We start from the raw sequence: 14777 nt of genomic DNA on the forward strand, positions 1-14777 counted from the left end.
GTTTTCAAAGTTATGTGTCAAGCATCTCCACCTGGATATTTCTCCATATCTTACTTAAAAGCAACAGAAACTCAGTAAACCAAACTTAGCTTCTTTTTAAGCTTGTTCCTCCTTTATGTGTTCCCTGTTTCAGTTATTTACACTCCTACCTTCCTGGTTACCTGAGCTAATTAGAATCCTAGGAACTACTTTGACTTCTTTCTCTCTCTCACATACTTTACCTGATTGATCAGTGGTCAGTGCCTGTCCATCCTGCCTTGGATGTGTCTCACATTTGACTTCTTGCCATCTCCACCTTTGGTATTAATAGTTTAGTTAGGACTCATATCTCTTACCTACACTGCTGCAGTAATCTCTTAACTGACCTCTAATCTGTCTTCCATGCTGCTGTCAGAACTATCTTCCTAAAACACAGACAGATCTGTTGTTACTGTGTGTTCACTGCTCAACTAAGTTACTCATTGTCGAGTCTCAGCTTAAATTTCACTTCTATATAAAGACAGTCTAAAATTATCTCCCTTATAGTTCTGTTTCATGTTCCTTCCCACATTGTCAGCTAATGTAATTTTTAGTTATGTTTTTATTTGTGCATTAATTTGTTTAGCATGTGTCTTCCCACTGGAGAGCTTTATGTAAGAGACTGGGAGAGTTGTATAGAGCCTGTGCCTAGCACAATGCTTGGGACATTAAAAAATCTTTGTTGAATGAGTGGATGAATAATAGATAGCTTATCAGTATATGAAAACAGGAGATAGCAAAGGCAGAAAAGCTTTAGAAGCTTCCTACATTTTCCCGGACCTTGGTCTATAGTTCTGGCCTTTCTGAAGTAATGATGGGCTTCTGCCTTCTGCCGTTTGCGTTTATTTCCCTAAGGATATGAGTCAACAGTTGCATTACCCCACACTCACGCTAATGCTGATGTGACTGTAGTTGATTTGGGGGCTGTAGGGTGGTGGCAGCTAAGGTTTGATTACCTGTTATAAATGCATAGGTGGTGCCCTAGCCATGCAGGCAAACAGGTATTGGCTAAGTTGAGTTAACCCAGATTCTTTTTTAGCCTCTTGAGTGATTCAGGCCTTTGTACCACATGTTAATTAAAGTATTTATCACTCGAAGGACTAGTTGTGTTTTACATGAGGTATTTATTTGCCTTTTAAAGATTAAAGATTTTAATTTAGCAAACTTCTATTGAATGGAAAATGAAAAAATTATTTTAAAATATAGAAACAATAAGCAAATTAAACTCCCCTTCCCCATGGAGCCTGTTCAGGTTTCAAAAGTCAAAGAATTTCATGAGTATTCTTCAGATTTCACTGTTTTAGGCTGGCTGTATCCATTTTGTAGACATTTTGAGCTCCTGCTTGTGCGAGGCACTGAGTTAGGTGCTAGGATTACAGAAAGAAGAAGTGCAGTTCCTGTTTTCAAGTACTGTGAAAGAAGAACACATTATAAGGATACACAGAAGTGGAATTGTAAGGCACACTGGGATTGGTGAAGGCTTTTCATAATTCATCCATTCATTTTTAAGTTGAGTTTTGAAAGAGTTAGTTAGGCAAACTTTCCAGGTAGGTACAGAGGACATGAGACCCCATATAAACCAAGAAAAGGAATTACAGCCAAATCAAGAAAGGTCTTATATACCAAGTGAGTAGTTTGAATCATATTTTTAAAATTTGGGGTAGCTGTTGAAGGATTTTAAAAACCAGGAGCCTCTGATAGCATTGAGGAGACTAAACTGGAGCCAGGTTAAGGGTAAGATTTATGTTGAGGAAATCAAGCAGAAGCCACATACACTGTATTCATAAAAAACACCTTGAATTTATATATTTTTCCTAAAGTTATTATGTGGTTCTGTATTATTTCCATAGTTCATATGGTTACAGAATCTCTTGAGAGGATAGTTTTTGTTTTGTTTTGACATTTTTTCATATAGTAAAGCGCACATAACTCTTAGAATTACCGAGACCCAACTCACAATTTTAATCAATGGAAAAGTAGAACTGGCACCTCTTGACTTCCTCATTTTGTGCATTTTGAGTGGAGCTGACTCTTGAGTGTGAAGGTTGTGATAGGAAGTAATACCAGTAACTTGCAAGAAAATACTGGAAGAGGATGGCCAAATGTTCTGGAATAGGTATGGTTTTCTCATACTTTAGAACCCTGCCCTGTTAAAAATTGTATCTAGATGCATATTAATCTTATATTTGAGCCTGTTTGTCACGTTTGATAAATCTTTAGCATGTCATCACTCCTGTATTCTATTAAGAAAATGTGGCAACATAATTCTTTTTTTTTGCCAAGTTACTATTTAAAACCAAACTATGACTAAAACTAAACTGACTTAATTTTGTTCATGTGTCCATCATCATTTTGCTTATCACACAGATTTTAAGTTCTGCTTCTTCTGTGAATCTTCTTCGTAGCTCCAGCCCATGGTGACCTCTTCCCTCTGATGAACTCGGAACACTTTTCTTCTTTTCCCCCTCTTCATCCTTTGTTATCAGTGCATTATCATTTAACTACAGGGTCCCCATGATTATACTCTCAAGCCCACTGAGACTCAAGACTGACAGTTTTGCTCTGCAGCGTGTAAGCTCATGAATGAATGGATCATCAGGCCTGTCCCCGTTTTCTCTTCTTCAGATGTCCGTGTCCTCTCTTCATGTCCTGTTTTTACTGGTCTAAAGCTTCTATTGCTCTACCCTTGGCTGCCCTGGGTCTGCTGGTATCTTGTGTTTATGAAGATTATGAAGGATTTTTAGGAGGTTCTTGGGCCAATTTTAGGGGAATACAGGGGTGATTTTTCAGCTTTTTCCTGCCTCAGAATCCATTAAAAAGCTTCCACAAAGATTCTACCTCTTTATAATTATTTTTAATATTTATTCATGTATCAAAATGTTTTGAGAATCTGTACCTTAGAAGCAATTGTGTGTGTGTGTGTGTGTATGTATATAAAAGGAGGACTAGCCAGATTATTTATGTATTTGTTGGGTGTAGTTTGTGGCATCTCATTTCCCCCACCAGGGATTGAATCAAGCCAACAGCAGTAAAAAATCCAGAATCCTAACCACTAGGCCATCAAGGAACTCCCAGGACTAACCATATTTTTACTTTTGGAACAGAATAAAAAGAAAGAAGACAAACTCTTATCAAGTTCACAAACATAAATTTTCTTCCCAGACTCTTTTGCTTACTATGCTGCTTTTGTAGCCTAATGGGAACAGAGCAGGCTGCAAAGTAAGGCTCATAGTTATTTTATTTAGCCATCTGGTATATACATTTTGTATATACCTTCTTTTGAGTCAGAATTCTGTTAAATTGTAGATGGGAACTCTAGAGATGTAGTTTAACCTCATTTTAAATGGAGAAAACTGAGGTAAGTGATTGCATGAAGTCAATGAAGAAGTCAGGAGTAGAGACCATATATCTCTTAAAGATGGTTTTAGTAGATAACAACCTATACATGTTAACAAAGTTAAGCAGTACAAAGAGATGTACTGTGAAAGGTAAGTTTTTTTTCCTACCCTATCTCTTGGTTCTCTTATTTTCTTTCCCTGAGTTAAGAAGTTAGTTTCCAGTTTTCTTGGGCTTTCGTGATGTTTTATGTGTATATAATCTTATAAATGTATATATTCACCTTTATACACACTTTTCTGTTCCTGGTGGGTTTTTTGTTTTTCTTTCACTTTTTAGCATTAAGTCTGAAAATTGTAGAATCCATATATTTTTATGCCTTGGTCCATGAACTTTCCATTTTACTATATATCCTATCAGACAACTAACTTTTGTTAATGTGAACAAAGTGTTATTCTTTACTTTTAGCATATCAGATTGAGTACCTCATATGCAATATAATGTGGTATTTCACATTTCTTTCAGAGAGATCATGGTCATTGATTTATTTATGATAAATATTAAAGTTAAAAAATTAGTGAAATGTGCATAATAATTATTACTGCTAGCTACCAAAAATAGCTTATTGGGATATTTTCTTTTCTATATGAGAAATGGTAGGTGAAATTTTCAGGGAAATAATTTACTTTTAAACTTGTGTAAAAACCTGTATGGTATGTTCCAAACAGTTTTATATCTCAGTGCCAGTGATAAGCAGTGGTGCTATAAATATTAAACCACAAATATTTATTTTTCTAAATTAAATCTCCAACTTCATATGCTAATCACAGAAATATAGTTTTTCATTTGTTTCATAAGATGGTTTATAACTATGTTTTATTTTTGAGATGACTCATGTTTAATCTTTTTGGGATGATTCATGTCATCTATATAAACATATATCCTCAATTTCGATCATTCACGGTTTATTTTGGCTAGCTTATCTGTCAGTGAAATTATTGCTTTATTTTTCATACATTAATGGGGCCTGTTAAAACTGCTTGATTTTAGATCTTTTGGACCAAACTGTATCACAGAAGACAAATCCATTGAAAAAAAAGTGTACCATACCAAGTGTCCATGATAGGATTCATAGAGGCCGAGTGTTTATATTCGATTACTAGTAATCCTGCATTCTCCCTAAAGATGGCAGTACTTCTCCACATATCATTTACTAATTCTATTTGAAAATAGTATTAATTATAACTCCATTATTGATTGGAAAAAAGTTAATCAGACTAAAAGTGTATTTTCATAACCACAGTAGTTAAAATTCAGTAGTGGTATAAATAAAACTGTATCCATGATTTTCATAGCATTGGTACAACTTCTGTGTGTGTTCTCCTTGAACACAGGGTCCTAACTGCATTCTGACTTTGGAATTCTTGATGTGATGCTGTGAACATCTTGTCAAGAATTGTGATAAGTCATGTTAGGACCTGGCTGTATTTATTATTAGATCTTGTGCCTCTGGAGATGTTATTAGAAAACAAAAACTGACAAAACACCCCAAACAAAAACAAAACACGTTAAGTAACTGCATATTGCATATATTTTTGGACACGAGAAACGTTTTGGTATTTATTCTTCAGTAAAGGTTTATATGTCCAGTTCTTGAACATTTACTTTTTGCTTAGGTGACTAATTCTTTTGATAGATGAAACAGTTACCTATTGGTGCCAGAAAAACAAAAATAAATCTTCAGCCTTCTCTGCTGTAGAAACTAACTCTAAATTCACAAGTTAGTGCACTGGAACATGGAGAAACAACGCTGTATTTTGTTCCTCCTTTTTCCATTATTCCCATTTTGAATTAAATTGTTTTTGTATGCATGTGTTTGAAAATCACATGGCATCGTAACTTGAAGATGGTGAACAGCAAGACAGAGAGGGCAGGCTAGCCTCCCTGCTAGGCCTCACACTTAACTTTGACATGGTCACTGCTTTCTAAAGCTGGTCCTATTGGTTCATCTAGGGCCACTATTGATTCAACTAGCAAGGTGACTGGGTGCTTAAGGACTGTGTCATTCTAGCCAGTCTCATAGATAAATATTTAAGTATAAATGCCACAATGAGGTTGTTTAGTTGCTAAGTCATATTCTTAGCAATTGCCTATACAGTAGCCTGCCAGGCTCCTCTGTTCACGGCATTTCCCAGGCAAGAATACTGGAGTAGGTTGCTGTTTGCTTCTCCAGGAGATCTTCCTGCCCCAGGGATCAAACTGTATCTCCATGTTGGCTGCTGGGTTCTTTACCACTGAGCCTACCTTTATGGTTCAGTTGCTCAGTCATGTCTGACTCTTTGCAACTCCATGATTTGCAGCAGGCCAGGCTTCCTTGTCCTTCACTATCTTTCAGGGTTTGCTCAAACTCCTGTTGATTGGCGCCATCCAACTATCTCATCCTGTCACCCCCTTCTCCTCTTGACCTCTTTCCCAGTATCAGTGTCTTTTCCAGTGTGTTAGCTCTTCGCATCAGGTGGCCAAAGTATTGGCGCTTCAGCTTCAGCATCAGTCCTTCCAGTGAATATTCAGGATTTATTTCCTTTAGCATTGACTGCTTTGATCTTCTTGCTCTCCAAGGGACTCTCAAGAGTCTTCTCCAGCACCACAGTTCGAAAGCATCAATTCTTTGGAGCTTAGCCTTCTTTATGGTCCAGCTCTCACATCCTTACATGACTACTGGAAAAACCGTTGCTTTGACTATATGAACCTTTGTCTCCTGGGAAGCCCAAAATACTAGTTTTTAAGTTTGTCGTGAGATATATCAGGGACACTGACTTCTGTTTATGGTTCAGTGTAATCTCCCCCAGTAGACAAATATACATGGAAAACTAACTGTAATCTGAAGGTTTCTTGATGAACATTGAATCAGCTCTTAGTGACCATTATCTGCAAGCTCTGGTAGTATGATAACGTTCAGTTTTCCCATAGGAATATACTTGCCACTCAGACCAGATATTCATCAATTTTCAGAGCATCCTTTCTAGTAGACCAGAATGCAGACAGATGGCCAGCTTTTGCTTTCATGATTTCTTTCTCCTTAAGCAAAGTTTTTCTGCATTAGAGTTTAATAAAACTGCAGTAATGTAATTCAAACAGCCCAATGCCTGGCATACAATAAATGATAATAAGTGTAACTGTTGTTAAGTTCAGGTTACCTTGATATACTTTTAATGTCAAAGACAATCTTTTGCGCCATTTCTTTGGCTTACTAATCATTCTCATCTTTCACATTTTGAGTTACTTTCATTGTTTAATTTCTTTTTCTTTTAACTCCTTAATTGCATTTATCATTAGTGTTGAATCCATGAGCTAATGAATTAGGCCAATCCCTTTTGGCTTTACATGATTCTGCTATCCTTTTGTTGTTGAAATATTGATACTTTTAAAATTTTAAGTTTCAAAAAAAAAATAAATAAAATTTAAGTTTCTTATTCTAAAATACCCCATTCCCTACAGTTCTTCCATCTATAATGTGAATCTATTGAAAGAGATAATCTTCAAGTTACTGCTCAGCTCTAGGATGTAGATTTTATATCTTATTTGAGTAGATGATGTCAGTTGTAGGCCTTTCCATCTAATCAGTTTATCTTCATTTCAGATCTGCTTAAATTCTTTCTCATCAAGTTATTTTGAAAGTGGTCTGAATTCTTAGAATAGTAGGATGACCATGGGAGTTGGGAGGCATGACTGGACAATCTAGGGGTAAAAGTACAATGGTGGTAAACTCAACAGTCAACAATGATGTTACGGATCTGGCAAACATACACTTGAAAAATCAAATTTTGTGTATGAAAATGAGTACAGAGAGGAATAATTGAGGTCAGTTGATCTGTCACTCCAGCAACAATTGTCAGCTTTCTCCTCTCCATCATTCTGGGGATAAGTTAGTCTTTTAAAAATGGCAAAATAGGTTTAGGGAAACTGGAGAAATTGCCACAGCTCTTTCTTATGTTTATAAAAATACAGATTATAGTGCATTTTTGAAGCTGGTGGTCTCATGATAATACACACTTTAGGACAGTCATAAATAGAAAACATTGCGGGAATTCATAAAAAAAAAATGGATAGGTCATTTAAGACTGCAGTTAATCAGGGAAAGCATATTAGAATGGCTTAGGGTCTTGAGTATTTGAATACATGAGAGAAGGGAGAAAACATTTTATGTTAGGGGAGTGGAGAGTCAAGTGGTTTGATGTGAAGTTTCTTAAATGAGGTCCATGAAAGAGAATTGAGACACTGCTTGTCAAATGATAACCTTTACTCCAGAGTTGGAAAAAAATGAGCCTCATGCCACTTCCATTCATCATGTAACTGGATAAAACTATTGATGCCTCTTGGTACATCAGGCTTCCCATTTTCATGTGCTCTCTCATGTCATCACCAATTTCATTTTAGGACTCTTTGGAAACTGGAAAGGCTGTCAACATCTTCAAAATAATCTCTCTCCCCTACTGTCTGATAATTACTCAAATGGTAGAAAAAGTTTGATAGCACTCTGAGGTCAGATGTGCACCTGTGATGTCAGGTATGCATCATGGTTTTCCTTCTCTGATGAGGAAGGGATAGCCACATGTCATTGTGCCTCATTTGTTTCCATGTCAGCAGCTGTTACCACCTTTCCAAGAGGTATTGCCAAGAGATGGGAACAGAATGTGATGTTTTTCTCTACTAGACAGAAATTTGCTGCCTTTCCAGAGGTCTTAATTGAAATTGAAGGCGGAGGAAATAATGGGACTTGACTTTGGCTTGAAACTCTGGGAGGAATTCAGTGTTCTAATACACAGGCTGCCTTAATCTGATAAAGCATTCTATGGAATTTGGCTTTGGTTCTGTGTACCTTTTTGAGTCAAGGAATTCAACACTTATGGCCATGGAGAATAAAGTTAACAATTGATTATCGAAGGTTATCTATGTGTTATTATGTCAAAGACCATATTAGAATTTCAAATCAAGCCAGGTGTTTACTGAGATTTACTACTGAGCCATTAAAATTTTTAAATTTCTTTCAGGAAGTCACTATTTTTCCTGCAAGAAAGGATGAAGGAGGCATTCCTTTCTTTGTAAATACTGCTTTTTGTATATTGCTTATGTTCAGGAAATCAGTTTCTAGTGCAGTGAAGTATATAGTGTATGTATGCATTTCTGTGCATGCTTCTGGAAAGCATGTCTGGAAAGCAAAGTCCATGTCTAATCAGAATCTCACTAGTCTTTGACTCCCCTGAAAGGATAAGAACTAATAACTTCGCTAGTGTGGAAACAGTGGGATGCTCTGGATGAATCTGAGCAAAGGAATGACAGGAAATTAGAAAGCTCGTCTGTAGAATAATGAGATGAAAAGCTTTGGCAGGACTGAAGGGTGATTTAGGGATTCAGGTTAGCCTTAGGGTTGGAGTTATCTGAATAATCTGAAGGTAATTTTCTAGATAGAGCTTTTCAGAGAGAGGAATCTCAAGTTAATCTTTTTTTTGGGGGGGGAGGTCTGAGCACAGTGCTTGAAACATAACACTCAAAAATGTTGAAATTGCTGTACAACACACCAAATGAAAGTTGGATGATAGCATCAAAAATAAATGTACTTCTGTCTTATCTGCATTTAATCCTGCTATGTTAAATCATTTGGTTTAAAATAAGGATTTTGGAGAGACACTGCTTTATAAAAAGTTTACACACCCTTTTTGTTCCAGCAGTTGGTTACCACAAATTTTTGGCCACTTAGTATTTGTTCTTTCTGTATGTTTTATTTCTGATGATTTTTTTTTTTAATTTTACAAAAATGAATGTCTAGACATGATTGTTTTATCCCATGCCTACCTACAGAGGGAAGGAAACTTGCAGGGTGGTGTGGTTGATCAGTACCTCATCCTCTGTTTAAGCAACATTCCAATAAACATCTAAGCTTGGATTTATGAAAATCCAAAATTATGGAAAAGTTAAGGAAAATCTCACAGTTCTGAGATCTGGAATTTATGTATTAATGGATCTTCTATCAGTTTAATAACAAAGCCTTATAATTCCTTTCATTTGTTATGGTGGTATAAAATTTTAGTATCACCCAAAAGATTCCCTTGGTATTAAGTGCTAAAAACTTACATTTGTTATGACTGGAATACCAAGATAAAAGGTTTTGACTAGTTTATTGTAATACTTTAGTTTTGCTCCCACTAAGTTCTTTCAAGTTGAAGAGCAAATTATTGAATACATTGTTAAAACATTGGTATTATCTAAAACATTTGTTCCAAAAGTGTGGTAACTTTTTTTTTCCAGCAAACTTTGTGTTCCCAAGTCTGTGGAGATTACAAATCAAATTAGGTTCATTAGAAACTCAGAAAGTCTTTTTTTTTCACCTGAAGTAGGAATACTTAATCGAATAAAGGTATAACTTCACAGAAGACAGTGGTTTTGATTCAGTGCATAATGTTTAAGACGTAAACGGCTCTGAAATATTGTGATTTACTCAGAACTTTTGAGGAGGATAAATTACTTCTGTGGAAGTCATTAATTCATTCTTAGAATCTTTTGATGTCCATCACTTTGCTACACAATGTAAAACATAATTTTGAATTGGTAGAAAGAATGGGTACATAAGAATGGACTAAATGCCTTTTATTAAGTTACTTAAATTTTTTATTATAAAGATAACTTATTGAATACAATTTGGGAAATTGTAAAGATTACCTGTAGCCTCATTGCTTGAAGATAACCACCTAACAGTTTGGAGTGTTTCCATTATTTTATACATGTATGGTGTGTAGTATGTGTAGTATGGTGTGTAGTACATGTATCCACATGTACACACATATGTATACACCCATTCCCATACACTACAAATGAGGATTAAGCTATTTTTTAAAAATTCTATCTAGTATACCTTTCCATATGAATAGATACTATATCCTGGTATTCTTTTAATAACAGGTTAGTATCAACTCTTAAGACTTTATTCTCATTGTTGGCTACAGGATAGTCCCAGTTTTTCTTTAAATTGCTGTTTCATTTTTGCCTGTTTTTTTTTTTTTTTTTGCTGTTATAGATATTGCAGTGAATACCCCGTATGAAAATTTTGCATGTATTCATAATTATTCCTTAAGGGAAAACTCTCAAACTAGAACTTCTGGGTCAAAAGAATTTAAGGGTTTTGATACCTTTTCCTAAATGGCTAAGAACATGTTTAATGACACTTCAGTTGGATGCAGTCTTCCCTTGATGAACACAGGTTTATCTCCTGTGTCTACGACAAACAACCTGTTGGGCAGAAATGGCATCGCGCTGAGTTGGGGTTGGCGGCTCCTTGAATTAGCGGGGAGGCGCCGGCGCCTTCGGCCTGTTTCTAACCGGCGTGTCTTTGTCTCTCTCCCTGGGGATCGCTGCCGCCCGTGCGGGCCGAAGCCTCGGGAAGCCGTCGCCCCGCAGCGCCGCCGCCCTGCGCCCGGCCGCCCCGGGGAGCCGCTGCCCGCCCGCGGGCGCCGTCACCACGCGCCAGGCCGCCGCCAGCTGCCGCGCCAAGCTCCGCGGCGGCGCCGCCCGGGAGCGCCAGCACGCCGCCCGCGGCCTCGGGAAACCCGCGGCCCCGTGAGCGGCGCCGCCCGGCCGCGCCCGGACGCCGCCGCGCTCCGCGCCGCCCAGTACCTCAGGCCTCGCCCGTCGCGCCTCTCCTCCCGCCGCACCCGCCGGAGCTCTCAAGTCCACTCTGGCGTCGGCGATCTCCCCGGGGGCCTCAGCTACCACCGCCCTGCCGTCACCCCGCGCTTTACCGACCTCTGTCCCACGCAGCCCCTCAGGAGGACCGTGTGCCTTAGGGCCGGCGGGTGCGAGGACAGCCTCCCTGCTAGTCGTTACTCGGAGAGCAGCACTTCCTCATCCCGTCTGCCACAATCCCGGCTTCTTTGAGAATCTTGCCACTGGAGAGAACCATCCTCTTCCCTCCTAATTTGTCGAGTTCCTAGTCATTTCCCTTCATTATTAGTTCTTCAAAGACTAGCTCCCATTTTAATCTTCTTCACCTCAAATCCCCTCATCACAGGCTGGTGACCGCGCTGTCCGGAGTCGTGTAACCCATAACTGTGGGTAAACTTGAATTCCAGCCTCCAGTCCCCTCCTTGTAACTTCATACCCAGTGACCATTTGTTCCTCTCCGAATCAGCCCTTGCTCCCAGGTTCTAATCTGCCATCCTGGGGCATCCTCTACTGGGTTTGCACCGAGGTTGGTGCGTCTCCTGGGCTGCTTAGTCTGTGACTGAGCAGAGTCGGGGCATTTAGTGAGACGCCAGACTCCTCCAACGAGCAACTTCGGCCTGCGTACTCCTCAGCAGCCTGACTGAAACTTTCTTAGAACCGTGCTACATGAGCCTAAGGCTCTTCTTGCCCAACCTCCCTCTCCTTTTTTAGGTGTCAGACTTGCATTATGGTATGAAGACCACGTCCTGCTCCTGATTCTTTGCCTCTTTTCCTTCACAGATGTCCCCTCAATAAAAGTCTTCTAAGTTAAACCCTGCCTCCGTGTCTGCTTCTAGGAGTGGTGGTTGTTATTCAGGCACTAGGTCATGTCTGACTCTTTGTGACCCCAGGGACTGCAGCATGTCAGGCTTCCGTGTCCTTCACTATCTCCCAGAGTTTGAACAAATTCATGTCCACTGAGTCTATGATGCCATCCAACCATCTCATCCTCTGTCACCCTTCTCCTCCTGCCCCCAATCTTCCCCAGCTTCTAGGAGGACCTGACCTAACACCTTATCAGTCACTCCACTCTGATCACCATCTTCCTATCAGCCTGGATCCCTTGTTCACTGACAATTAACTTAATTTTCCCCACTATTTATCAGTCCTTGTCACTTTCTTGTCTAGCCTAGATCCTGTGATCCATCACTATTATCATCCTCCTTGAAATATAGTCCCCTCAGTGGTCTTGAACTTCAATTTTTTTCAATTTACTTTCCTGGTAAAATCTCAACTCTGAATGAACCTTACTGTCTGCCTTCCATTGGCCTGACTGGGACAGCTGGACATTTTCTTTAAGAAAAATCACAGTTTTACTTTGAATCCTTTATCTCAAACCTCAAATTGGTGCTATTGTTCCTACTATAGTCTCAGTTTCCCACTTCTGTTTATACCTTTTCATCTCTCCTCAAAATTTTCCAATCTCCTCCTCCCTGTTTACTTTAAATTTCCCTTGAAAAATACATGTTACATACAAACTATCTTCCCAGCACAAGACCCTCCACTCCCAACCCAGCTTCCTTGGTAACCACCAACTTCCTTTTAGTGACTATGGAGGAAGTTTCAAAGGCCAGCTCCTCCTCTCAACCTTTGGATCTCAACCTTTCCTGCCTCTACAAGGACTTTTTTTCTTTAGGCTTTCCCTTTTCTTCTGCGATGTCAATTTCTGTCTTGAATGAATCATTCTCATGAGCCTGCAAACACACTCCAGTATTCTTAACCAAACCTTCCCTCAGGCACATCTTTTCCATCTATTAGCCATTTCTCAGCTCTCTTTCATGACCAAACTTCTTTAAGGAATTATCCTATAGGTTGTCTTCATTTTCTGATCTTCCATTCACTTTCACAGTGTGACACCCCCACCCCCACTCCTGAAAGTGCCCTATTTAAAGCCTCCACTCACTTCCATATTGTTGTTAAGTCGTGTCTGACTCTTTGTGACCCTATGGACTGCAGCAACCCTGTCCTTCACCATCTCCCGGAGTTTCCATATTACCCTATCCTATCCAAATGGATATTTTCCTGTCTTCACCTTGACCACTCCCTGCTTCTTTAAAGGTTCTATTTTCGTATTTAAGACTATTCTGTCCAGGTTTTCTTCCTGCTTTACTGTTTTCTCCTAATGTTATGCTCTATCTCCTGCCTAACTTTGAAAAGTTGACGGTTTTTGTTTTGTTAAAACCTCCACTGGGTCCCTTTTTTCTTTCTATGTTCTTTCCCAGGAGGATCTTATCAATTGCCATGTATTTAAGTACTGGCTTTATGCTAATAAGTTACAAATTTATGATTCCTACTTTGATCTTTAAGTTTTAGACTCACATATCTAATTGCTTGCTTAATTAATATCTTCCTTTGATTGACTCAGATCTTTCAAACTTAACATGTCCAAAATCTAATTCCTCATTCTTACCCCAAAACTGTTTCCCCTGTTACAGTACAAAGTGCCACCATACAACCAATTTCTCAAGCCAGAAACCTATATATTGTGTTTGATTCTTTTCATCTCTCCCATATATCAAGTAGACCAGCATAATATAGCCATTTGGTCCCCCAAATGTATCTTTAATGTCTTCTTTTCATTTTCAATGCCATCACTTAATTCTAATCACTGTTCTCACCTGATTATTGTGACAGCCAGCCTACCTGTTGTCCCTACTTTCACTCATGACCCTTGACCCACTTAAATACATTCTTCGTAGAGTGGTGACAATGACCTTACTCCTCAATTGAATTGAGTAAATTGTAAGATAAAATCTAAACCCTTTATCAAGACTCACAGAGTCCTGCACAATCTGACCCCTACCTATCTCTCCAACCCTATCTATGCTCCTCTCTTATTGCCCACCATGATGTAGCCACGCTGGTTCCTTCAACATGCTTTTCTGCCCTGCAGGGGCTTAGCGAAATTGAAAGTCGCTCTGTTGTGTCTGACTCTTTGTGATCCCATGAACTATAGAGTCCATGGCATTCTCCAGGTCAGAGTACTGGAGTGGGTAGCCTTTCCCTTCTCCAGGGGATCTTCCCAACCCAGGGATCAAACCCAGGTCTCCTGCATTGCAGGTGGCTTCTTTACCAGCTGAGCCACAAGGGAAGCCCCAGGAGCTCAGTAAATGCTGTTATCTCTGCCAAGCTGCTCTCCTTGGTTAACCTCTCCCCAACAACAACCCTTAGATAACTGCTTAAATATAGCATATTTAAAAAGGCCTGCCCAGAGCATTGTTTGCAGATAGTGCTCACCTCTCTCTGATTTGTTTTCTCACTTCTTTGTTTCTTTGAATTCCTTATCTCGATTTGTACAATTATTTGTTTATTTACTTTTTGTGTCTATGTTTCCCATACTGGAATGAATGAAAGAGACTGTGTCTGGATGTCTAGATTCTTCAACACTGTGTTCCTAGCCTGAAGCACAATACCTGGCACATATTAGGTGAACAATAAATATCTGTTAGAGGAATAAATGAACACATTTGCTAATTTTTCTGTTGGGAGTTCATTTTTTATTGATTTGTAAGAACTCTTTATATATTTAAGTCACTAACCATTTGTTTATTCAATATGTTGCCAATATTTTGCCCCTCGTCTTATATGTATCAATTTAACTTGTAGTATCTTTGATATACAGAAATGTTACATGTTTTATTTAGGTAAATCTATTTGTCCTTTCAAGA

The 14777-nt window shown here is 38.8% G+C and overlaps 1 protein-coding gene across 2 annotated transcripts in view; it reads left to right on the plus strand.

The window, feature by feature from the left end:
* ZNF800 (zinc finger protein 800) overlaps positions 1-11882 on the plus strand; it is a 49508-nt gene extending 37626 nt beyond the window's left edge. For both annotated transcript variants that reach the window (XM_070466196.1, XM_070466200.1), the window contains exon 6: positions 10783-11882. In XM_070466196.1, coding sequence (XP_070322297.1) covers positions 10783-10969 — 187 coding nt within the window. In that variant the 3' untranslated portion in view covers positions 10970-11882. The remainder of the gene's footprint in view (positions 1-10782) is intronic.
* The last annotated feature ends 2895 nt before the right edge of the window (positions 11883-14777 follow it).

The sequence above is a fragment of the Odocoileus virginianus genome, chromosome 1, assembly GCF_023699985.2.
Source record: "Odocoileus virginianus isolate 20LAN1187 ecotype Illinois chromosome 1, Ovbor_1.2, whole genome shotgun sequence".
Taxonomy (NCBI): Eukaryota; Metazoa; Chordata; class Mammalia; order Artiodactyla; family Cervidae; genus Odocoileus; species Odocoileus virginianus.